Here is a 26,585-nt window from a genome sequence, read left to right on the forward strand (position 1 = left end):
CTAGCACTTTTTATTTTGCCCGGAAACCTACTGGCAGCCAGTGTAGCTCTATCAGCAGAGGCGTGATGTGGTCTCTCCAAGATGACCCAGAAACCAACCAGGCTGCCATATTCTGTACCAACAGAAGTTTCCAGACTAAGTACAAAGGCAGTCCCACACAGAGCGCATTGCAGAAGTCAAGTCTGGAGGTTACCAACATATGTACCACTGTTTTGAGGTCATTCATCTCAAGAAACGGATGCAGCTGGTATATCAGCCGAAGCTGCTAGAAAGCCCGCTCTGGCCACCGCCTCAACCTGAGATACCAGGGAGAGGTGTGGATCCAGAAGTACTCCTAGACTGTGAACCTGTTCCTTTTGGGGAAATGTGACCCCATTTAGAACAGGAAGATCAAAATCATCTCTGGAGTTCTGACCCCACACAATAAGTATCTCCATCTTATCTGGATTCAGTCTCCATTTATTCTCCCTCATCTAGCCCATTACTGCTTCCAGGCAGTTAGGGAGGTTATGCCATCTCCTGAAGAAGTAGACATGGAGACGTAGATCTGGGTGTCATCGGCATACTGATAACACCCCACTCCAAACCCCCTGATGATCTCTCCCAGCGGTTTCATGTAGATCTTAAAGAGCATTGGAGAGAGTATGGAGCCTTGAGGGACACCATACTTAAGCTCAGGTTTCGAAGAGCAACAGTCTCCAATCAACACCATCTGGAATCTGTCTGAGAGGTAGAAGCGGAACCACTTTAGGACAGGGCCTCCCACCCCCAACATTCTCAGGCGTTCCAGAAGGATACTATGATCGATAGTATTGATAGCGAACAAGAGGTCCAAAAGGACCAACAGAGTCACACTTCCTCTATTAATTCCCAATTGGAGATTATCCATCAGGCCGACCCGGGCAGTCTCCACCCCATAGCCCGCCCAAAAGCCAGTTTGAAATGGGTCTAGATAACCAGTTTCCTCTAAGACCGCCTGGAGCTGAGAGGCCACCAGCCTCTCAATTACCTTGCCCAGCAATGGGAGGTTGGAGACAGGCCTATAATTGCTCAACTCTGAGGCATCTAATGCAGGCTTCTTTAGAAGAGGTCTAATAATTGTTTCCTTAAGACAAGGAGGCATCCTGCCCTCCTTCAGAGAAGCATTTATGATTTCTACCAGGCCTCCTACAACAGCCTCCCTGCTAGATAGAACAAGCCAAGTTGGACAAGAGTCAAGAGAACAAGTAGTAGGCTTCACTGTTCCAAGCAGCTTGTCCACATCCTCAGGAGTCACAAACTGAAACCGATCCAGTCGAACCACATAAGAGGAGTTTCTGGACACCTTTAGGGAATTAATGCCATTTCCTGATGAAAAGGAGATGTAGATTTGGGTGTCATCAGCATACTGATAACACCCAGCACCAATTCTCCTGATGACCTTACCCAGTGGTTTCATGTAATATTAAAAAGCATTGGTGACAGAATGGAACCCTGAAGGATTCCATAGAACAGCTCCTATTTTGAAGAGCAACTGTTACCAAGCTCCACCATCTGGAATCTACCTGAGAGATAGGAGCGGTCTAACCATTGCCTCCTTCAAACAAGCAGGCACCCTACCCTCCCTCAGCTGTGCATTTATGATATTAACCAGGCCACCTCCAACAATCTCCCTGCTAGATAAAAGCAGCCAAGTCGGGCAAGGTTCCAGAGAACAAGTGGTAGGTCGCACTGCTCCAAGCAGCTTGTCCACATCCTCAGGAGTCACAGATTGAAAGTGATCCAATCTAATACTGCAAGAGGGGATTGCTGGATGCCTCCTTCATAGACGCTGCAAAAGTAGTAGAATCCAAGTCAGCCCAAATAGAAATATGATTTATATTTTTAAATATAAATCATGGTTTTACATTGTGTCTGAACCCGAGCTTACCCCCAAACCATGGTATATTTGGAGCTAACAGACCAGGATCTGAAGCTTTAGGCAGGTTGAGACATCATGAGGAACAATGGTTTATTCAGTCGAACCATGGTTAGTTTGTATGAACCACTCAACAAATCGTAATTTATTTAAGGCAGTCAAAATACAATCTGAATTCAAGGTTTAAAGTTGGTTTATGTGTATTATTCATGGTCTCGTGCAATATCTGAACCCTCAGTCCTAGTTTAATCTTGGTTTGTTTCAGTAACTGCACCTTCACAGGGCCCTCGCATAAAGAGATGCAAGCCTAATTATGGAAAGATAAGGAGAAGGGACAGGACCCAACAAACCAAGATGTGGTGATTGTGGTGCCAATGCAGGTTTATTAAATAAACCATAGTTAAAATAAACTGTGATTTTGTGCGATGTGTAAACCTACCCTATGGTTTGAAGTTGGTTTGCAAGCCACAGTTGACCTTGTGAAGCTGAATCCTGAGCAGATATTAAATACAAATAGACAAGCCACTCTAAATTTAGAGCCAACTAAATTATAAATCTAGATAATCATAAATGAACTCTAAATAAATTAACACTAAATACTAGTTTGCCCAGTTACACATCCAGAAGCTCAAACCATAACTTGGACTTTTAACCATGGTTAGCATAAAACCATGGTTTCCTGCTATTTCTGAAGCCAGCCCCAGTCCTCTTGCTTCTTGCAGTTCATAATAGCTCTCTGGGTTCTTGGTCTGTAAATGGGAGTCTGAGGAGAGAAGATTTTACAAGGAGTAGGTGTTTATCCAAATACAAATGAGTAGTAATTTGGGATATTCCGTATTTTAAAACGAAAACTGGGAAAACCACTAAACCTGATCTTTCCTCTTGTATTTCAGTCCTCTTGCAACTCTGTCATGACTCTGGAGGTTTTCTCCCAACCTGCCCTTGCTCTGGCTCTAGCCTGATGTCTCTAGATTTTGGTACCCAGGGGTGACTTGGGCAATGATTGACTAAAAGGGATTTTCTAAAGGAAGACAGTGTTAGTGGCTGATGGTTACACCAAAGATTGATGCAATGTTTAAGTTACTTTCCCTCCATGTTCAATTTCTGTGTTTTACTATATTGTATTTTTCCCCAAGTCATGATGACCTTAACATTTTTTCCTCATTGTAGATCTGGTGCAACAGATGTTTGTCTTTTCTGAAAAATATAGTGGTGGGTTCTGGTACCTGATCTCTCAACAAATTCCAAGCCCAAATTGCCAACCTGTTTGGTTGATCAGGAATCCACAGACTTGCGATGTGAGGAGGTAAAGGCAGCTCATGGGCTTAGGGCCAGCTATTGCCGGAAACATTAGGGGAGGCAGCTGCTGCAGCTATGGTGAACAGTCAAAGAAAAAGCTGCATCCAGGTTTCCTCATCAGCCCCAAGCCTGAGAGAGGTAGAGGATCTTTCATGTGAAAGATCTTTCATGCACTCAAGCATGCTTCCTAAGGTCAGTGCCATATGACTAAATGCCACCTTCTGAGCTTTCCCCTGGGGAAGTAGATAGAGGCACTTTCATTTGAAGTTCAGTGTGATGTCCAAGACAATAATTTTCCACTCTAAAGACTACATTAAAATGTGTGGACCCCTGCAATTGGTAAAACACTTTAACAATCCAACCTAAAGACATTTCTTAGGCATATTCAATTACTCCATGAGCTCCTGAATAAATTCACACCATTGAAAATTAGTGCCCTTTTTATTAGGTGCTTCAGTGAATCGCTTTGGTACATTAGTTTTGGCTGCACCAAACACTTGCTCTAGTCTTTCTCATACCACCGTCCATATAAACCAGCTGTTATTAAGCCAGAATCTAGTCCCCTTTTCTGCATGATATAGTGGTTGTTTTTCCAGCCAAGATAATCTGCAAAATCTGGAATGACACCAGACCTTAACAAGAGAGGAAATATAAAAGCAGTGCTGAAATTCCCCCAAAGCTGGAAATCTATCAGTCCAGTGGCTTCTGTAATTTCTCGTCCACAGGTAGTATAGTTAAGACCACCACATGTCACTAAGACACAAGCTTGAACGTAGTATGTTCCATGCACTGTGTGTAAGCCATCAAAAACTCCTAAAACATACAGTTCATTAGATAAATCCAGTCTCTGATAACTTAAGTAACAGCAAAGTGTATTGGAACAGACCTGAATATTGTCTTCAGCTTTAGTTAGAGGTATTAAAGTGAAATTATCATACATCATTTCTCCATAAAAAATGAGAGGGGGTTCTTGGGCTGCTTTCTCTGTTGTCCCACAGTGGGCTTCCTGATCCTCCTTATGACAAATCTGACTGTCCGTATGGAAGCTCGAAAATCCCTTCTGTAGGTCTCTGTCAGATACTGCAGTATTTTCTGTATGGCTTTCGGGTTCTGATGCAACGACAGGGATTTCTGCCACTAGAAGCTTGCCATTAACACTTTCTATGTCATAATAAATGAAAGATTTGGATGGTGTGTATATACCACTCCCTGTCATAACCAGGTTAGGATGATGAATATTTGCTGCCAGAAGATTGATGTTAAAAGCTGTTGCAAAAGCTTGCTGAAATTCTACAGCTGAGAGGAGTGGGAGTTGGTTCATCCATGCAGTTGGATATGCAATCTGCTTCACATTGTATTGCTTAATAAGATGCACAGCTGGTTCATAGAAGAGGATATCAAAACAAGTGAAGATTCCAAATCTGCCTGCAAAAGGTGTATCAAAAACTGTGTAATCCTTCTCTGATGGCGTATCAAAGGCATCTTCAAAATATAAGTTTTGTTTTCGGTATCTGGCTATGAGAGTACCACTGGCACTGAATACTACATTAGTGTTAAATTGGTATCTCCCATCTGCTGGACAGTGGGGATCGCTCCACTTGCAAGGTTGCTTGGTTCCTATGTTAATAACTAAAAACATTTGATTTTTCAGTGCCATACAGCTGAGTCGATGGAGAACCTGGAGAAACAGAATTTTTAAAAGTTGCAATAGAGAGACAACCATTGAGTGATATTATTGACTATTGCATTAATCACAAATTTTACATGTGACTGAATTTTATGAGAATAGTAATATTTAATAATTTAACTAAGAGATGTTTGATTGCAATTGTTTGAGTGCAATTGTTTTCAGATTCTAGCATACACTTTGGGATGGTTTCCAAAACATTAAATTCTTGTGACTGAAACATTTTATCTCCATTATATTATCTCAAAATATTAGTCATGTTGAGAGACTGTAACATTAAACAGTTTACAAACAAAAACATTGACTAAATAAACTTAAAACTGCTTGACATACCTAATTTTACCACTAGCAAAGGCAGCATCATTCTCTGCGTGGGTAAACTTTGAGAAAAATATATTATGAAAACTTTCAGCCAGGGAAAACATCCTAAGACATTCTACTTTGTGTGTTAATCAACTCTGAATCTAAAGAATTTGGAATAACACACACTTATTTAGTAAGGCAGAAACACAAAATGTAAAGCTCTGACATGAGAAAGTATTTGTTCCACCATAACCAAACCTGCAGGTGTGTGTGAAGAATAAGGATAAACTAGTTGGCCCTGTGCAGAATATCTGCACCCTAGGTCTCCTTCTCTCACCCCTTCCTGGACAGTCTGGCTCCCTGCCCTGCCTCCACCCCTACACTCCGCCTTGGGCCGCCCCCACAACTCAGTCAGTTCTCCCTCTCTGTCAGTCCCCTGCCTGAGCCAGAGCAGCATCGCAGCATCATGGCATCGCTGGCCTAAGTCGGCTCCTACCACAAGCCTCCGTCAAGTCAGCCTGCCCAGTCTCCTCGCGAGGAGGACGTCCAAGCCGGGGCTTCCCTTCTGGCCTGCATGGATGGCCTTCGGTGAGCTCTTCTGCGCCATCCTTGCAAGAAGACTCGGTAGGGCGACGGATGCCGCTGCTCAATGTCTCTCTTTCTTTCTTTGCTGCTTCTCCTCGGCAGCAGCTGCCCCTCCATCCGCCACTCAGCCCTACTCCATGCCTTCTCTCTTGGACAACTCTCTCAACTCTCATGAGATGTGCCATGTACCACGGGATTTGCTACATACGTCCTAAGGCTTTTATACATACATACATACATATATGGTGATGCTTGCAGCCTGCAGTTAGGCATCTTAAATCCTTAATAGCCAAGCAAGGTTAAGTGACTGAAATAGATGGCTGGGAATTTAGACAAAAAGTGCAAGTTAAATGCATCCCCATTGAGCTTGAGAATATTTTTAATATGGAACTCATGCATCATACCCCTTTAAAGTGTTGCTGTTATATAATTAGCCTCTATGCTAGAGTGAGATTGTGTCTAAAAATCTAAATGTATCAAATTGTATATACTTACAGTTCATTAATAATAAAAGGATATTTGGACATCCAAATTGACTGTTGTGGAAACCTAAAGGCTTCAAAACAAAACTTTGATAATTCCAGTATTACATCAGGAGCCAAGTACAAGCAGCACTAGCAACAGATGATCTCTTCCCTAGTGTTTTGCTGCTCTTCCTCCAAATCCTATTCAGGCAAGGAAGATTCCACTTCCTCCTTATGTTTCTGCTCAGTGTGTCCAGATCTGGAGTATTTTATGCATCATTTTTCTCCACACTAGGGAATTTCTAAACTGATACCTCAGTGTCGTTGAACACGTGTGCTTCTTTGCATGGATTCCACTTCGCAGAGTCAGGATATGGAATGAACTCCAAGTAAGGATAAATTGATGTCCTGGTGAAATTGAAGCCCTGAATTCCATCTTCAGGAAAGACAATGATCTGTGCCCCCTGACAGTAAGTAAAGGCATTATCAGTCAAAATCAGGAAAGAAGTAGGATTTACGTGAAATTTCTTCATAGGGAATGATTATTTACCCTCAAGAACCTTGTAGAGGTTGTGTTTGTCCCAATCAAGAATGGTTGATTATAGAAACACACTGAATTCTTTACATATTGTGTTGGTTTTATTTAAACTATTTTTCAAATAGTTGTTAGGTCTAGCATATACAGGTGAAACTCGAAAAATTAGAATATCGTGCAAAAGTTCATTAATTTCAGTAATGCAAATTAAAAGGTGAAACTGATATATGAGATAGACGCATTACATGCAAAGCGAGATAAGTCAAGCCTTAATTTGTTATAATTGTGATGATCATGGCGTACAGCTCATGAAAACCCCAAATCCACAATCCCAGAAAATTAGAATATTGTGAAAAGGTTCAACAGTCTAGGCTCCAGGTGTCCCACTCCAATCAGCTAATCAATCCATAACACCTGCAAAGGGTTCCTGAGCCTTTAAATGGTCTCTCAGTCTGGTTCATTAGGAATCACAATCATGGGAAAGACTGCTGACTTGACAGTTGTGCAGAAAACTATCATTGACACCCTCTATAAGGAGGTAAAGCCTCAAAAGGTAATTGCAAAAGAAGTTGGATGTTCCCAAAGTGCTGTATCAAAGCACATTAATAGAAAGTTATGTGGAAGGGAAAAGTGTGGAAGAAAAAGGTGCACAAGCAGCAGGGATGACCGCAGCCTGGAGAGGATTGTCAGGAAAAGGCCATTCAAAAGTGTTGGGGACTTTCACAAGGAGTGGACTGAGGCTGGAGTTAGTGCATCAAGAGCCACCACACACAGACGGATCCTGGACATGGGCTTCAAATGTCATATTCCTCTTGTCAAGCCACTCCTGAACAACAAACAACGTCAGAAGCGTCTTACCTGGGCTCAAGAAAAAAAGAACTGGTCTGTTGCTCAGTGGTCCAAAGTCCTCTTTTCTGATGAGAGCAACTTTTGCATCTCATTTGGAAACCAAGGACCCAGAGTCTGGAGGAAGGATGGAGAGGCACACAATGCAAGATGCTTGAAGTCCAGTGTGAAGTTTCCACAGTCTGTGTTGATTTGGGGAGCCATGTCATCTGCTGGCGTTGGTCCACTGTGCTTCATTAAGTCCAGGGTCAACGCAGCCGTCTATCAGGAGATCTTGGAGCACTTCATGCTTTCTTCCGCAGACGAGCTGTATGGAGATGCTGACTTCATTTTCCAGGAGGACTTGGCACCTGCCCACACTGCCAAAAGTACCAAAACCTGGTTCAATGACCATGGGATTACTGTGCTTGATTGGCCAGCAAACTCGCCTGACCTGAACCCCATAGAGAATCTATGGGGCATTGCCAAGAGAAGGATGAGAGACATGAGACCAAACAATGCAGAAGAGCTGAAGGCCGCTATTGAAGCATCCTGGTCTTCCATAACACCTCAGCAGTGCCACAGGCTGATAGCATCCATGCCACGCCACATGGAGGCAGTAATTGCTGCAAAGGGGCCCAAACCAAGTACTGAATACATATGCATGCTTATACTTTTCAGAGGTCCGATATTCTATTTACAATCCTTGTTTTATTGGTTTCATGTAATATTCTAATTTTCTGGGATTGTGGATTTGGGGTTCTCATGAGCTGTACGCCATGATCATCACAATTATAACAAATTAAGGCTTGACTTATCTCGCTTTGCATGAAATGCGTCTATCTCATATATCAGTTTCACCTTTTAATTTGCATTACTGAAATTAATGAACTTTCCACGATATTCTAATTTTTCGAGTTTCACCTGTATTAGTGGTCAGACCATATGGAGCTTTATTTCTTGGGACATTAAGAATGACCACAAAAGCACAAACCACTGACCCTGGAGTAGCTGTCTTATTGTACTCTTCAAGCTTATTCTAAAATAGTTTGAAGCAGCAAAGGATTCCATTGGGTTGAAGGGGACATTCTGTTTGGAAATAGACTGTGGCATACTGGCTCCTTGGAGGTTTTGGAAGAGTGTTCTATAATGTGGCTGTTTTCACATCATAACCACTAATTGGGTGAAAATTAGCCTTTGCTGCAGAAAAGGAAGGTCAGTAATTGTGGAGTGCCTGCTCTTGAGTCTCAAGCCCCAGAACCTTAAGCACTGTCCCTAGAGAAAACTAACCAAAAATAAGGACTACAGACTGAATTGCCTTGGTTGAGTAGCATAATAGGGTGTTTTGCAGACTTTTTAGGGAAACCTTGTCCCTGTTCACACAGGTAGATGATTACTCCTACATTTCGGCAAGTGATAATACAGCCTGTGCGTCCTGGTAATACTATTAGGTAGGTAGGTCTATTGTCTTTAATTGCATGTAAAGTTGTGCCGTCGAGTCGGTGTCGACTCCTGGCAACCACAGAGCCATGTGATTTTCTTTGGTAGAATACAGGAGGGGTTTACCATTGCACAGTATGAGATGATGCCTTTCAGCATCTTCCTATTTCACTGCTACCCAATATACAGGTGAAACTCAGAAAATTAGAATATCGTGCAAAAGTCCATTAATTTCAGTAATGCAAATTAAAAGGTGAAACTGATATATGAGACAGACGCATTACATGCAAAGCGAGATAAGTCAAGCCTTAATTTGTTATAATTGTGATGATCATGGCGTACAGCTCATGAAAACCCCAAATCCACAATCTCAGAAAATTAGAATATTACATGGAACCAAGAAGACAAGGATTGAAGAATAGAACAATATCGGACCTCTGAAAAGTATAAGCATGCATATGTATTCAGTACTTGGTTTGGGCCCCTTTTGCAGCAATTATGCCTCAATGCGGCGTGGCATGGATGCTATCAGCCTGTGGCACTGATGAGGTGTTATGGAAGACCAGGATGCTTCATTAGCGGCCTTCAGCAATTCTGCATTGTTTGGTCTCATGTCTCTCATCCTTCTCTTGGCAATGCCCCATAGATTCTCTATGGGGTCAGGTCAGGCGAGTTTGCTGGCCAGTCAAGCACAGTACACTGTATACTTTTCAGAGGTCCGATATTGTTCTATTCTTCAATCCTTGTCTTATTGGTTCCATGTAATATTCTAATTTTCTGAGATTGTGGATTTGGGGTTTTCATGAGCTGTACGCCATGATCACCACAATTATAACAAATTAAGGCTTGACTTATCTCGCTTTGCATGTAATGCGTCTGTCTCATATATCAGTTTCACCTTTTAATTTGCATTACTGAAATTAATGGACTTTTGCACGATATTCTAATTTTCCGAGTTTCACCTGTAGGTGTTTCCCTTACTCTAGGAAACATACCAGCGTGGATTTGAACCGACAACCTCTTACTCCCTAGGCAAGTTACTTTCCCGCTGCGCCATTAGGTGGCTTTAATTGCATGTACCCCCTCCCCCCCAAAATAATTCTTGCAGCCTTCAAACAATCCAGCTTTCATAGAGCTGGATTAGGAAGGGAAATGGTGATGGCTGGCATCCCTTAACATCTGAGTAGGGCAGCGGTAGGCAACATTGGCTAGCCAGCTGTTGTTGAACTCAACTCCCATAATTCCCAACCACAATAAATTAAAACTGAAGATGATGGGACTTGTAGTTCAACATATGGTGAGCCGAGATTGCCCATCCTGGAGTAGGGTATAAATGCTTTGTTTATCAGCCTGGTTCCAACACAATCTTTACACTGAGGTGCCAGATGGTGGTCAGAAGTCTGCACCCTAGCATTCTTTTCTAAGATAAACCTCTAAGTGTGTTTGGCTTAAACACCTTCTCCCTCTTTCCATATGATAAATTCCAACAGCTTTCCCTATATAGAGCATTCCTCATACCTGCTTTCTTGTCCATAAATGTGTCCTAGCATTACTTAGAATCTGGAGCAGGGGTTGGAACATCTTTTATATATTCAATAGTCAAAGGCAACACCGTTCAGACTTCAGAACTTAAATGTAAGCATCTAAAGCACTAGTGCATCATATTTTCAATCTTTTTTTTTTTAAGTGGATGGAGGGAAGTCTTAGGAGGTTCTGTGTTAATGATTCCAGAAGAGGTCTGGCAGTGGTGGTGATTCCATGGTAGTCCATTGCAGCAAAAAAAGATAAGAACCTCATGACTCTAATAACCAGTTGGCATACATATATATATTTCATCTAATTGCAAATGCAAATGGATTACTCCACCTGTCTAGCAGCAGCAAGCACTTGCTCTTCATAAATGTCTAGGTTTCTGTTCATCAGCTGTAGTGCAGACTGTCGATCAGTGATGGTGGTCGGATTGGGATTCAGGATGGCATGATGTTCGTACACAGCCGCAACATAATGCCCCCCTTTGCGAACATCTACAGAGAGGACTTGAGAACAGAACAGTACAAGTATACAGCTGCAACCCAATGTTATGTCTGCCATGAATCTAAAATGGAAGCAGATGCCAAGGATATATTACCAATAAGGAATAAGCATGTAATATTTCTAATGTTTAAAGCTCTTATTAAATTTGAAACTGAGTAGTGAGAGTCACTGAATATTCAAACTAAAGAGAGGCTTTCCAAATAAGGTTTGTGTTGCTTCCAAAATTCACACAAATCCGTTTCAGCTAACACAGCAGATGAAGATTGTTCCACAAATACTTGCATTATTTCCTGTATTACTGAACGATAAGAATAGGTATAAAGCACATACTTGAGAGTGTCTGTACACCACTTCTGGGAGAGGACAGCACAATGCCTGACTGCTTCTAAGTAATACTGTAACAAACGTGATCATCCATACAAGCTATTTTTAGACAAACTCTAACACCATGACAAAATCCATCTTGACAAAAATAAGTGTTAGCGAAGTTAACCTACACAATAAATCGTGTTTTGGAACTAGGCTGTCTCTTGTAGGAGAGTAGCAATTTACCTGCTCACTATGTATCTCATAAGTCAATTAAATATTTAGTTTCACAATGGAAATCTAGTTGTACTTATTACACAATAGCTGCAACTCAAACACTTTCAGCAATGTATAGACGCAGGGGTTTGGCTATAGGGAAAGGACTGAAAGGGAAGATCCTGAGTAAAGAGGGAGAAATTGCATTAAACAAAACAGTTCTGACTGCTGTTTATACATAAAGAAGATGGTAAGATGCATGGTGGCCATGAAATGATGTATTGGTGGACCTCAGTAGTCGTGGGGGTTCCGTTCCTGGCTGTAGCCGCGGATATGGAAACTGTGAATATTGAGGCATTGGGGCTTTGGGATCGAGGGGGTTAGGTTCCCAGTCAGCCGAAAACTGGCCAGTTTGGGGGGGGGAGAGAAAGGGGAATTTCTTAACCTGCTTTGCTACTCCCCCCGAGTCATGCTGTGTGCCCCCCAATCGACTTAAAACTGGCCGAAAATTGCCATTTTAAAAAACTTAAACAGAGCCATTCTGTGGCTCCGATGAACAAAATGGCAGCTGGAAATGATTTCTGCAGTCATTTCCAGCCACCCTGACCCGTGGATATCCGAGTTCGATGTGTACCCCCCCCCCGCCCAGCCACACATGCTGAGATCGGGTGCCTTTTACCCAACCATGGATCCGCAGATAACGAGATTCTCCTGTATACCATTTGCTATTTGGGATGTACCCAGTAGATTGTGGAATACTAATTCTTGTGGCAAAGGTTCATGCACCAAGGTCTACTAAAATACACATGCATGTGATGAAATGTAGCTGCATCACGTTGTGTAATTTTTAGGGAGAGGCTGCATAAAAACTAGCTGACACAGAGACCCAGGTGAGCTATTTTAGCACTGCAGCTGCTTTAAAGCCTGCACATACAGGACACTCTTCGGTTCATACTGATTTATACTATGATGGGACCTAGCACAGAGGTGAGCTGCAATGAGGGTGTTCTGCAGGGGAAAAGAGGTACCTGTCTGTTCTAGGTACACTTTCTGTGCTCTGGGTTGCTTGCAGCAGTGCCAAGGGCTGGACTACAAGCATGTGCTATCTCAATGTGCCCTTGGCTGCATCTTCTCCTATTGCCATTGGCTCTGGTAAGCCATTGCTTAAGGATGCAAATAGACAAAAGTTCCAGATGAATACAGCTAAATAGAGTGGGAGAGCCAAAAGCATTCTCTTTCGACCTTTTTTGTGCCCTGGTAAGACCCCCCACAACATGATTGTTTTGAAAGCTGGATCAGCATTTTCGAAAGAGAAGAACAAAGAGTAGTCATGCATCTGTAGCAAAAATTGATTTGGGGGCTACACATACCACACAAAATGCTTTCCCAAAAAAATCTTTTTGGGGGTGGGGGGTGGGACGCAGCATCCCAGCTCTCATCTTGCCTGTGGTCTCCTATGCTGGGGGTAAGCAGACATTAGATCTGTGTCCGCAGATAGCTCTCTGGGTGATTTGCAGTAGATCAGCCATGGCATCCAATTCCCAGTTGTTTAACAAAAGCAATAGAAAGCCTCCCTACAAACTAGATTTTTGAAAGGAAAACTTGGGTGCAGGCAGAGAGCACCAGGAGTGGATTTGTGTGTGAAAGGACTGAGCTCAGTTTTGGTAGTGAAAACTGACTCCTGAGCTGAGCGTGTGATTGGAGGCACCCTGTGCCATAGTTTTAAATTATGTCTGCCCTCACCTGATCATCTTCACCTGGCTTCATGATCAAACTTGACATGTATGTTATGGAGGTGCACGGCAAGAACAGCTATGGGAGACAACTCTGGTTTGGAGCAGGGTGTGTAGGGGAGGTTTACCACTTTCCCCCCGAAGCTATTTTTCTCCTAAAAACGGCAGGGGGTGGGGTGCTTAAAGTGGCAATTGATTTTCTCCAATTGACACTTCAGAGAGTGATTTTCAGTAAGAAAATGTGACTGGAGTTAAACATCTTGTCTTTATCAGAGTTGCCCCCTGTACAGTTTGTTGTTTACAAAAATAGTAAGTGAAAGACCTATGTCTGTATGCAGGTCTAGTTCAAATCTTCATTTGTTAAAATCTTCAGTGGGTTTGGGGGTGGGGAGAAAACATAAGAACAGCCCGGCTGGATCAGGCCCAAGGCCCATCTAGTCCAGCATCCTGTTTCACACAGTGGCCCACCAGATGCCACTGGAAGCCTACAGCAGGAGTTGAGGGCATGCCCTCTCTCCTGCCATTACTCCCCTGCAACTGGTACTCAGAGGCATCCTGCCTTTGAGGCTGGAGGTGGCCTATAGCCCTACAACTACTAGCCATTGATAGACCTCTTCTCCATGAAATTATCCAAGCCCCTCTTAAAGCCATCCAGGTTGTTGGCTGTGACCACATCTTGTGGCAGAGAATTCCACAAGTTGATTATGCATTGTGTGAAAAACTACTTCCGTTTGCTGGTCCTAGATTTCCTGGCAATCAAATTCATGGGATGACCCCTGGTTCTAGTGTTATGTGAGATGGAGAAAATTTTGTCTCTGTCCACTTTCTCCACTCCATGCATGATTTTATAGACCTCTATCATGTCTCCCCGCAGTCGTCTTTTTTCTAAACTAAAAAGCCCCAAGTGTTGTACTCTTGCCTCATAAGAAAGGTGCTCTAGGCCCCTGATCATCTTGGTTGCCCTCTTCTGCACCCTTTCCAGTTCTACAATGTCCTTTTTAGATGTGACCAGAATTGTATGCAGTACTCCAGGTGTGGCTGCACCATAGTTGAGACCAAGGCGCTCCTTCAAGCTTTAAGTCTTCCCATCCCTGCTTGCATCTTGAGCTGGCACCCACTCTCACAATTTCACATGTACTGTCCACAATAACATAGTTTGCACAGTTATGTTGTTATCTGTTTATTAATGGTAATAAAAACTGGCACCATTGCTTTACCCTGTAAAGTTTACACATTTAATAAGTGATATTAACCACACTGGTGTATCTAAATATTACTGTAGAGGGGTGCTCACTATCAAATCCAATATGGCTTGCCAGTGTAAATGCAACCCTAGATGCACAAATCTGCATTCTCTAAAGCAGGGGTTCTCAATGTTGGGTCCCCAGATGTTATTGGACTTCAACTCCCATAATCCCCGATCAAAGGCCACTGGCGCTGGGGATCATGGAAGCTGAAGTCCTATAACATCTGGGGACCCAACATTGAGAATCCCTGCTCTAAAGCATCATTTAAATGTCAAGTTTTTACCAGAAATGTCCATCTTGTTCATGTACAAAAAAATTAGTCCCAGACTTATGCCAAGATGGAAATGGACTGAGTCTGATTTGAACACTACAAACATTCCAGCAACATAATATTTCTAACTCAGCATGACTGGTTATTATCTGGCAGTAAATCTAAAGCCCAATCATTTCTGAAGAAAATTAATGTGACACATTCGGCAAAAGATTTGCAGGATTCTGGACAAGTGCCTGCTGACATCGGCTTTCTCTGAAAGAACATACAATGAAAAGGGAGGGAGAGAGTAACTGTGCAGGAGTCAGCACTGCTTATCTTGCAAAGTGAAAAAGATGTTCCTCAAGCTATTAAATATTTGCTTGTACAAACAAAGGAGCCTAAACTAGCAGCATGTTATATTTTAAGAGCATTTCTCAAACAAGTACTATATTTACCCAAATCAAAGATGGCTCTGAATTTAAGATTTAAATCTTAAAAGCCTTTAAAAAGTAGGGTTTAAATATAGGACATACAGGAGGACTCCATTATTCATGAGGGTTCTGTTCCATGGGGGGTTGCAAATAGCAAATACGCAGATAACAGGGCATTAGGGCAATGGGAATTGGGGGGGTTAGGTACCTGGATGCCAAAAATCGGCCAAAAATTACAGGTTTTGTCCCCCCATTACCCCCAAATGACCCCCCCACCCAAGTGTCCTACTATGCATAGTCACAGTCTTTATTTCGGTCTATGACCAGCACAACAGCAAAATAGACAAAAATGTTTCAAACAATCTACTCCTACAAAATAATAAAAAGTCTCTCTAAAATTACTTAGTATAATAAGTAGAAGCTAGAAGTTAAAACTATGAACATAAAATTATATATAAAAGTTAGTCAACACTAATAACAGAATGACACTGAGTATAAAGGTAGCAAGACAACAAAATTAATTAATACAGAGCAGTGTTAAATCTCATAGAATATTTAGTTCTTAATGAGCTCTAAATGAATTTTGCTAGCCATAAGGCAGAACGTAGCCACATTATAGGATCTAAAGTCATTCTGATCTGCCAAGAGGGAATTTAAGTAAAAGGAATCAGTACAGCCTGGATATGAGCAAATATCCAAAGAGATTAGCTTATGCCGAATATCACGGTAATAGTTACAGTACAAGAGTACATGAGCCGTCATTCCCCAGGTGGCGCAGTGGTAAAACTGCCGCCCTGTAACCAGAAGGTTACAAGTTCGATCCTGACCAGGGGCTCAAGGTTGACTCAGCCTTCCATCCTTCCGAGGTCGGTAAAATGAGTACCCAGAATGTTGGGGGCAATATGCTAAATCTTTGTAAACAGCTTAGAGAGCTCCGGCTATAGAGCGGTATATAAATGTAAGTGCTATTGCTATTGCTATTCCAATCTCACCAGAGCGACAGGGGCAAATCCGCTCTCCATATGGAATTCTTTGATATCTCCCTTCCAACACAGCTGTGCACAAGGCATTGTATCAGGCCAATGTCAGGGCTCTGTGGTACTTTGGGACTATTAGGTGGTTTAAATAGTTGGCAGGGGTAAAGTTCAGAATTTGATTGCCCAAAAGGACACCAACCGGAATGAAGCCTTGATCAATTTGCCACTCCATATAATAAATTCTTCCCCTTATTTTGAGTCTGGCATTTTCATAACCCAGGGTTAGCAGTGTGGTGGGAGAAAAACCGTAATAATATAGGCTTTCCTCCACCCCCTTTTCCCACCTTGACCTCTGAAAAGTATACAGTGTACTGTGCTTGATTGGCCAGCAAACTCACCTGACCCGACCCCACAGAGAATCTATGGGGCATTGCCAAGAGAAGGATGAGAGACATGAGACCAACAATGCAGAAGAGCTGAAGGCCACTAATGAAGCATCCTGGTCTTCCATAATACCTCATCAGTGCCACAGGCTGATAGCATCCATGCCATGCCGCATTGAGGCAGTAATTGCTGCAAAAGGGGCCCAAACCAAGTACTGAATACATATGCATGCTTATACTTTTCAGAGGTCCGATATTGTTCTATTCTACAATCCTTGTCTTCTTGGTTCCATGTAATATTCTAATTTTCTGGGATTGTGGATTTGGGGTTTTCATGAGCTGTACGATCATCACAATTATAACAAATTAAGGCTTGACTTATCTCGCTTTGCATGTAATGCGTCTGTCTCATATATCAGTTTCACCTTTTAATTAGCATTACTGAAATTAATGGACTTTTGCACAATATTCTAATTTTCCGAGTTTCACCTGTTGATCCCACTTACTCATGGGTACTGTTGAGAGTATATCCATCAGTAAGGCTGATCATACATAATATATGAGATTATACAAAGTCTTTACAGCTTAAATGGTGCAGAATTTAGGATGGGTACCATAACTAGTCATTTCCTTTCTTTTTCAATTATGAATAAAAATTGAAAGCATCTTAGAAGGCTTTTGAATGGAAATAACCTTTCCTGCAGCTAAGAGTTCTATTTATTCTTCTAAACATTCCCATACAGAATAAATAAAATAATTATTAGAAGTGGTGCTTACAGCACTAAGAGAACCAGCTTTTAGCACATTTCAAGTATACACGCCAGGAAGAGCTCTAATTGTTTGTGCAGCTTTGTATGAGATCAGTTTTCATCGTCTCTACAAGTGTTGAGAAGCTGAGACTGTAAATTGCCCTTGGAAGCCAACAGTTACTGCAGAAAAGATATATAAAGTAGACACATTTGGCATGATCCATCAAGCAGTACTGCAACCTTTTTCGTGTCAGTAGAGTTGGCACAGACATTACTGACACAAATAGAGGTTAAGCGGCAGCTGTGCTGGTAGATTGCTCCCAGTAGGATCACTATGTTTTGGACAAAGAATTCTATGGAAGTCAAATGGGCAAAACTAATTGGAAATTTTTTTAAAAAAATGTGTTTGAGAAACTATATGTATGGAGTCAAACTGTTTGCAACAAGAGAAAAGTATTAAACACTCAAATAGGAAAAAATCCCAAACTAAGTAATAATTATTTTGCCTTGCAAATGATACTGTCAAGACAGTAGGCGATAATTTTATCTATGTAGTCAAACTGAAATTAAACATTTCAGTCTTGAAAAGCATTTGATTGAACCATGCCACTGTGCTCTTTTTACCGCTGCACTCTGGGGCAGCTGCATCAGTTTCTACCAATGAAGCATGGAAAATCCTTTTAACAGGAATTTGGTAAGCGATACTTCAAAGTTAAACCGAGCTATTACTAGCTCTATGGGCCCCTGAAAGCTTTCAGGCTTTTCGAAGAGTCTTCTAATCCTATAGACCTTTTTTTTTTTTTTTAAAGAGAAAAAAAAGATAAATTCTCTTCTTCAGTTCTGCAGGATAATACATTTACAGTGTATCATATGAAGATGCATTACACAGCATATATTTATGACTAACATTAAGCCAATTAAACAGTGCTGAGACTTATCTGCATACCCTGGCTCTATGTTAATAGATATTATCCTTTCATAATTGTTGCATTTATTCCTTTGCATTTCCAGATAATTAAAGGAAAATCAGGGGGGAAATTTGGGGGGGGGGGTTTGCAGGAAAAGGAAACAAGCTTTTATGAGCAGGAAAATTATTTCAGTGTGTTCACATCTTGTCCTTTTTACAAGCTAAACTTAAAAAAGGAGCAGGAAGAGACATACATAGAGATTGGCCAATAGTGTCTTGCTTCTCACTTGGATTACTAAAACTTTATAGGCCAAAAAATACAATCTACTTCTATTTATTTTTGTGTGTTTTAAAATGTAGAAGCTGCCTTCAACATAAGGCTCCTAGGGTAATATATATAAATTAAAATAATAAATCACCATAATGTATTCAGGAGAAACAACTGTTGGGATTTTTGTGTATATACACTGTCTTTGTTCTTGCTGGATTGCATGTATATCTGGGCATATGCTTGGAGTAGAGTTTAGAATGTTCATGTCAGTCATCAGTTTTGTAGACTAATTGGTCAGCTTGAATTTCTTACTGGAAGCTTGAGACTGCTATTTTTCTGTTAGGATGATCTTTCACTCATATTAGGGCTGTTTTTTTAATAATTTGGTAACAGTTGAGTCAAACCTTGGTAACTTAGTTCAAAAAACTCAACAAGCCTCAGTTTCTGTTCTGTTACACTCTGCTACAATAACAAGAAGTAGCAACCACACAATTGGTAAAGGCAAGCAGAGCAATTACAGTTAAAAACCAGCTATGCAATGTACTGGCATATTCAGGCAAATACAATGTCTTCATCTAGTGCCAAAAATACATTGAAGTTGGTACAGGAAAGGTACCAGAAAAGAGAGGGATTCCATATGTGGGGCCCCATAATTGAGGTTGTATCACATATCTCAGGTGGTAGGGGTGTTTTGCCTCCAGGATTGGCAGGAAAGCATCTGTTGTTTCCTCTACCCTGCAAATGTTTCTGGCTTTACCTCCTTCCCAACAATGGCTGGCAAACTTCCCTAAATGTTCAGAGAGAAAACTACCTCCGAGCAATCATCTATCTGCCTCCTAGAAGTGGTCTGTGCACCTCACAACAAAGCCTGACAAGAGGGCTGCAAAAATCAAATGTATTACTCATCATGTACACTGAGGAAACCAAATTAATAAAATTAAGCACCCGTGAAAGGGCCATAATATCTGACTGGTGAGATGCATACACAGCTCAGGACTTGCTTGTGTTAAGACTTCTTGATGATGAAGTAATAACAGCATGAGACACTTCTAAGAGAGGATTTAACACACTCTAAATTTAGTGACACCCTTGGCAAGAACATGCATGCCTCTTTTTTAAAAAAAGCATTGGCTAATTTTAATTTGGCAATTTACTGACTAAAGAAAATTAAATATTGATTTTAATTTTTTTAGAAAACAGAACAATGGATAACTGTGTTTAATAAATCCTGGAAGCTTAGATCTGTATATAATAGTTAATATAGCCATCTTCGAGAATAGAGTCCTAAATGAAATAATGAAAAAGGCAACTTGTAAATTCAACAGGCCAATTCAGAGTTTTCATCCAACTGGCCTGTCTACCCCATGACTAGGGATTTGCGTGCACAGATCCTACTATCTGTCCCAGTGGCCATGCTTTTTTTCATAACTGTGAGAGATTTTCATGATTATCTGACCCATAGCATGCAGGTGATTTAAATATTACATGAAAGCAATGCTTATACTGTGTGTGTGAGTGGTTTGGATGCCTACCAATGCTTATACAAAGCAAAACAACATGGCATAAGGGGGAGCAAGATGGGCACAGCCAGCTGCATGGAGCCAGTCTAGTAACTTTCCTCCTAGGTAGGAAAAGGAAGGAAAAGTTGTGCCATCGAGTCGGTGTCGACTCCTGGTGACCACAGAGCCATGTGGTTTTCTTTCACAGGAGTGGTTAACCATCGCCTTCTCTCACACAGTATGAAATGATACCTTTCAGCACTTTCCTATATTGCTGCTGCCCGATATAGGAGTTTCCCGTACTCTGGGAAACATACCAGCAGGGATTCAACCCAACAGCCTCCTGCTTTCTAGGCAGGTTACTTCCCTGCTGCTAGGTGGCTTTAACTGTAGCTGCTTGTGATAACCGGGCACTGGTGGAAACAAGTCTGTTAATGGAGCAACAGAACTAATACAGGTTTGAGAAAAGAGCTCTGGAAAGGAGTTCCTTTATGCGGGCACAGTATAAGGGTAACACATGCCAGAGCCCAAAGGGCTGTTTTGTGCACCTTGAGGGATTTTTTCCCCATTGCCATATCACAAACTGCACTTGAAACTCCACTCAGTTTCAGAGGAGTTTGCCATATGGTGTGGCAGGGCTAGTGTTGAAGAAAAATAATTCCAGAGCCCCCCTGAAAACACAAAAGTAGGCATGTAGTTTTAATGGATCCCAGCCAAACATTACTGTGTGGCCTTGACAAAATGGCAGTTCTACCCACCAGTGCTATGTTTGAATTCACACTTGTTATATAACTTTCAGAGTACAGAAGAGCCCAGATGAAAGATACACCCTGGAATGTATCCAAGTAACTGAGTCTCTGGCTTTTCCCATTTTTGTTTACAGTCCTCGTTAGACATAATTATCAAGAACACAGCAAATCCCTTGGGGGATTTTTCCTCATAGCAAATTAGCAGCTTCTGTATGAGTGCTACCGACAGGGATGAAACAGAACCCTATGGAGTAGGAAGGCGAGTTAACCCTTAGCACTGTGCAAGAAAGTAGTGCAGTAGTCTGTATTTATCAGCCTGCCAATTAAAAAGGCAGCATTGGAGATTTCCTTTTAAAGACAATAGCAAGTCCCTCCCCCTCTTTCTGGTATATTGCCAGAGCAACTAGCGCAGATCTGCTTGCTACCAAAAAAATCCTATCAGAGATCTGGAACTTCAGTCTGTTATACCTCAACTAGAGTTATCTATCCTCTATAATAAAAGCCTTGGGTGTGCGCCCGTGTCTCTGCGCCCATGTCTTCCTCGGCCGTTCTGGGCATGCGTGGAGCGGATACCTAGATGGTGTGCTTCCGTTGAAAGAGGAGTGGGGCAGGGGGAGTGGAAGGGGCAAGAGGGAGTGGGGGAGGGGCAAGAGGGAGTGGGGCAGGGGGAGGGGGAAGGGCAAGAGGGAGTGGGGGAGGGGCAAGAGGGAGTGGGGCAGGGGGGAGGGCAAGAGGGAGTGGGGAAGGGGGAGGGGAAGAGAGACAAGAGTGTGGGGCAGAAGGGAGGGAGGGAGGGAGAGAGAGTGGGGCAGTACTCTCAGAAAAGGAAATACAGATCTGACAAACGTATCTACCACAACTCTCTGCCCGGCCAGGAGGCCAGAGGCGGTGGCGGCGGGTCCGGCCAGCCCGCACGAAGGCCAGAGGCAGCGACAGCAGGTCCGGCCCGCCCCTACTAGCGCCCGTTATTTAACGGGCTTAAAAATACTAGTTTTGAATTATTTGCTTATGTAAAATAAAGCTATAATTCCTGATGAGCTACAGATACCAAAGTTTACATCCAGAGCCCTGTTACTGGCATGAGCTGAATGCACTACTTTTCATACAAAAATGTGTTTGGGGAGATGTTTAAATAAATGGAGGGGGTGTTTAGCAGATATTCTGAATTATCATATTTTAACTTTTCTCAACAGCTTTTTAATACTCAATCAGATCAATAGCTCCAAAATGACACAATGCCCAAGAAAAGCAGAAGATCTTTCTCAGATTCAAATGTACTGTTATTCAAATTTACCATTTATGGTCATTATACAATAAAATGAATCATGTTTGAAACTGAAAACCTATGACTGCAGAAGGTTCCAAGTTCCCTCGCTGGCATCTCCAAGACAGAGCTGAGAGAGTTTCCTGCCTGAAACCTTGGAGAAGCTGCTTGCAGTCTGGGTAGACAGTACTGAGCTAGATGGACCGATGGTCTGATTCGGTATAAGGCAGCTTCCGATATTCATACAAATTTCAAACTATTATATTACTTCCTTTCTGCAAGCACATTAATAAAAAATTCAATTACATATATTTAATCTGTTGTACTTTCCTAGACATATAATCTACACAAAATGACTTTGCCTAGTCAACGATGGGCCTTACCTACTAGTACTATATAAGGTTAACCCACTCTGTGTGACTTTTTTTTGCCTAAAGCGTATGAAGAAGAAAAACCACATTTTAATCTTCATTTCAACCCTCAATCTGCTTTCTTCGCTGCTAACGTCTCACAGCATTTGGGTTACATAGCTCTACCACCCTGCACAACCCTAAAATCTGGTGTCTCCTATTTATATCCGTTAAAATTGTAACTAGTGGTTTTGGACCGATTTTAAAAATGTCCCAGGCCGGTGGTAACTTTTTAGGCACGCACTACAATGACACAATGTTGGGAGCAGCAAACTTCAGGTTCTCCAGAACTCTTCAGCAAGCTGAATGTTATAGTCCAAGAGTCCATGTCAAAAAAAAATTGTGTGATAAGGTACAACTTTTCTAGAGAGTTAAACTAATTCTGGCATTTCCAAAAGCGCCAGTCTTATGAGCAGCTGCCGAGGTTTTTATGGGGTACGAGCCCCCCAATAAGCTTTATTGGGGCCATTACTTATGTCATAAGGCACATGGATAAAACGAGCAGTATCTGCTGGGGAAGAATGTACCTAAAGCTGAGACAACCATTTGGATTATCATTCCTTGGTGCTCCAATGAAATCAGGTGGTCATCTCATTTCTGCACCAGCAATTGCATACTGCTGGTCATGGCAGCTAATGTTGGCTCTTCTATCTTGTTCAGGGTCTTTTATTGGAGCAATTGTCCAGTCAAAAATGTGTATATCACTACCACTCCTATTGCACAGTGTTACAAGTATGTATCTTGGGATGCCTTCAAATGTTGGAGGAAGCTCACCTAGAGTATGAAGATTTTATTTTATTTGTGGAATCGGGAACCAAGCTACACAAAGAAAGTCTCTGTTGTCAAAGCCACAAGACCATGGATGGAGTATTGAAAATGGGAAGTGCACACTGAAGTGGTTTGATGGGGATCAAATGCCCCCAACTCTGGAAATAGTCATGTATGGAGATCATGAGACCTCAGTGCCATCCCATGACATTGGGAAACAGAGCAACACATTCACAGTGATGGTGGATTCAGACTATAATGGGGAGGAAGACTAATTTTTAAAATCCGTTTTCTATGTGTGTTTCTTAAACTCTATGCTTAAGGCTGCATATGAGGGTGGAATAGGAAGTTTGTGCTGAGGTTTTCCAAGGGTTGCATGTTAATTGTTTTCAATGTTTTCATAACTGATAAAAACAAATATAAAATGTGTATTCTTATAGCAAAAAATAAATAAATCCTTTCTGTATATACTTTAAATAGTTATATCCAACCCCTCTGGTGTAATACTGCTTTGGTTTGCTCACACAATTAGCAAAACAATACAATAATAATAATAAAAATAAAAATAAAAATTAGCTAAAACCAAATCTAAAAGCTAAAAGTTAAAAGCCCACCAGATAAAAGCTGTAGTAGTTTTATCAACATTCCAGTTTATCTGAACAAGCTTCAGTACAGTGGAAGCAGTTACGGGCCTGAGCACATTAAATGTTCTGATTTGGGATTGGTCCTACATAAAGCAGTCACTTTGCACATTTTCAGATACCATTTTCAGATACCATTTCAGATACCAGAGAGGCCAGGCTACCTCTCTCTCTCCTCCCGCCCCCCGTCTCCGGCGGGGCAGAGTGCGGCCGCCGCCACCAGCGGGCCTGGCTGGCCCCAGAGTGCCGCCGCCGATGCCGTGGCCGGCCCCAGAGTGCCGCCATCAGGCCCGCCGCCTTGCCTCCGCGGCCGGGCCCAGCCCGGCCAGTTCCGCTGCCTCGCCTCCACGGCCCGGCCAGTCCCGCCGCCTCGCTTCTGCGGCCGGGCCCGGCCCCGCCGCCTGGCCGGGCCCGGCCCCGCCGCCTGGCTGGGCCCCGCCGCCTTGCCCCGCCTCGCTGGGCCCGCCGCCATCGCTCTGGGCCCGCCGCCTCGCCCCGCCTCATGGCTGGGGCCGCCGCCGCCACCTTGCTGGGCTCCGCCGCCGCGGCCCTGGGCCCGCCGCCTTGCCTCCGCAGCCGCCCAGCAAGCGAATTCTCCTGGGTGTGCTGCCAACCAATCGGGCGCCCCCTGCAGCCCAGCCAATCAGCTGGGCTGCCGGGACGCATTTCTCCTGGGCACACCCAGGAGAATTATATATATAGATAACCGTGAGCCCTAGAAGTAAATCTTGCCACAGATGGTGGGAAGACAGTATGCAAGCAACAAAGAACTGTGACACCAACAGGTAAATATGGCCAGCAAACAAAAGAAAACTTGTGTCTTCCTCCCGCCTCATGGCCAGGGCTCTGTACCCCTGCCTTGACCCCACTTCTCCCTTCTCTCCTTGTGACTGACTGGCTAGGGGTGCAGGCTCAGGAATAAAAAAGAGGGAAGGAAACCCCAAACTGCTGAATAAATTGATATGGTCCTTATTCTGTATCACTTGACGGGTTTCGAGGGTTGCTCTTCCTCAGAGGCAAAGATGCTGTATCTTTGTTCTCTTAGTGGACAAATTTCCAATATTATATTTGCCTCTGAGAAAGAGCAACACTCAAAAAGCATCAGGCTATACAGAATAAAGACTATTTCCATTTATTCAGCAGCACATTTGGGGTTCTTTTGCTCTCCCCCCCCCCCTTCCTCACTTGAGTGCTGCATCATTTTCCTGCTCCTTCTTTCTCCTGCTCAGACTCAGCCCATTCCTCCTTCAGCCTGACTGTCAGCTCAGCAGCAGGGAATGCTGGCTGATACTCGGCAACCACACTTCTCTGGCTGTAAGAGCCTAAAGGTATGCGGTTTATAACATTAAGTTCAAAGTACACATAGCCAAAGAAATAATAATGGCTAATCTCCCATTGTTAGAACATACAAAAATAGCAATTATTCGCTTCTTTCTACAGCGATCTCACTCTTCGACTCCCACGTCCTTTGCACCTCCACTGCTTATGAGTGAGATGCCTGGAGGACCTCCTGCAACCTAGCAAACCTGTCCACCATGCATTCGGCTTACTATTGAAAGCTTAAGCAATCGGATTGGCTACGTATGCCTAAGAGGTAGCCAACCAGAAATCTTCCTCCGGTGCTTCCCACCTACCTTTGCCCTACAGAGAGTTTGTTTCAGGCGGGATGACTCGATAGCTCCGCCCACGATCGGTACCTTTCTATTGGCCAGGGAAGATGTCAGTGAAAGGCGAGCACTTTCCTAATTGGTCTAACGACACGCACCTCAAAACCAGCGGGTCTGATACTTCAGTCTCAACTATCACGCGCCTGAGTGGAAGCAATGGGGTCCCCCGGCTCAGTAAAACTGGAAGAAGAGTGTGTTAGTGGGGCTCAGCTCATCGCAGAAGCCCTGAAGATGCAAGTAAGAATGCCGTGACCCCCGAAGTCAGCAATAACCGGAAGTGTTGTGTTGACCGTCCTACGGGCAGCGAGAAGTATCAGTTTACTTGAGCTTTGCGCGCGGGAGGGAGGGACGACGTGGTGTGTAGGGGAATGCTTAGAGAAGCGATGGCCAACCTGAAGCTCTCTTGACTCGTTGCTGGACTACGACTCCCATCATCACAAGCTGCACTGTTGTAGCTGGGGATTATGGGAGTTGTAGTCCAAGAACTGCGGCACAGATTGTTCATCGCGACGCTGGTTTGAGCCAGCTGCTCCATGCTAAGAACAAAAGCTCTTCCAGCCCTATCTAGTTGAAGGCTCGGACTGGCCCACAGGGCAACAGAGCATATTCCGGGTGCACCCCAGCTACGTGGCGCCCCTGCGCCCCAACTCTCCACCCCCTTAATTCTGCTCAAAGCTCAGTGCCCTCCCCACATACATTCCACCGCCCTCTCAGTGCCCGCAGTCCGGCCCTGTCTAGTTGTGGCGGTTGTTGTATCTCTCTGCTGTGCCGGTTGTATACTTGGGCGTGGAACCACCTGCCGCAGGAGGAAAGCCACGGTTTGGCAGAGCTGTGAATATATTTGGTTTAAAACATTGCCCTTCTTTGCTCCAGTGTAGGCTCTGCTTCATTTTTAACTGCTGTTTTCTGCACTCTCCAGCCAACTCCTGTTACTGTCTCTGCCCTAGTTTTCACTCCACGCACATACCTGAACTTTTGCTCCTTCTCTCTGGTTGCGATTTCGATCTAAGCGCACCGCGGTGGAGGAGCAGGAGGTGGAGGTTTT

The 26,585-nt window shown here is 43.1% G+C and overlaps 1 protein-coding gene and 1 long non-coding RNA gene across 9 annotated transcripts; one reads left to right on the forward strand and one right to left on the reverse strand.

Moving 5' to 3' along the window:
• The first annotated feature begins 1,518 nt into the window (after positions 1-1,518).
• LOC128331694 (uncharacterized) lies at positions 1,519-11,224 on the forward strand. Of its 3 annotated transcripts, none has more exons than XR_008310403.1 (4): positions 1,519-1,700; positions 6,269-6,705; positions 8,981-9,046; positions 10,723-11,224. It is a non-coding gene; the product is annotated as an uncharacterized LOC128331694 (long non-coding RNA). The 3 variants fall into 3 exon arrangements; XR_008310405.1 differs by having other exon boundaries at positions 10,944-11,224; XR_008310404.1 differs by having other exon boundaries at positions 6,531-6,705.
• On the reverse strand, positions 3,619-26,585 carry BTD (biotinidase). Of its 6 annotated transcripts, none has more exons than XM_053265423.1 (4): positions 26,508-26,585; positions 10,902-11,130; positions 6,550-6,699; positions 3,619-4,874 (listed from the first exon to the last, which is right to left on the reverse strand). In XM_053265423.1, the coding sequence occupies exons 2-4, from the start codon at positions 11,124-11,126 to the stop codon at positions 3,699-3,701; spliced, it is 1,551 nt and encodes a 516-aa protein (XP_053121398.1). In that variant the 5' UTR covers positions 11,127-11,130; positions 26,508-26,585; the 3' UTR covers positions 3,619-3,698. The 6 variants fall into 6 exon arrangements, with proteins under 6 accessions (XP_053121398.1, XP_053121395.1, XP_053121397.1 ...); XM_053265420.1 differs by lacking the exon at positions 26,508-26,585 and adding an exon at positions 25,639-25,819; XM_053265422.1 differs by lacking the exon at positions 26,508-26,585 and adding an exon at positions 25,508-25,620.

The sequence above is a fragment of the Hemicordylus capensis genome, chromosome 6 (assembly GCF_027244095.1).
Source record: "Hemicordylus capensis ecotype Gifberg chromosome 6, rHemCap1.1.pri, whole genome shotgun sequence".
Lineage (NCBI taxonomy): Eukaryota > Metazoa > Chordata > Lepidosauria > Squamata > Cordylidae > Hemicordylus > Hemicordylus capensis.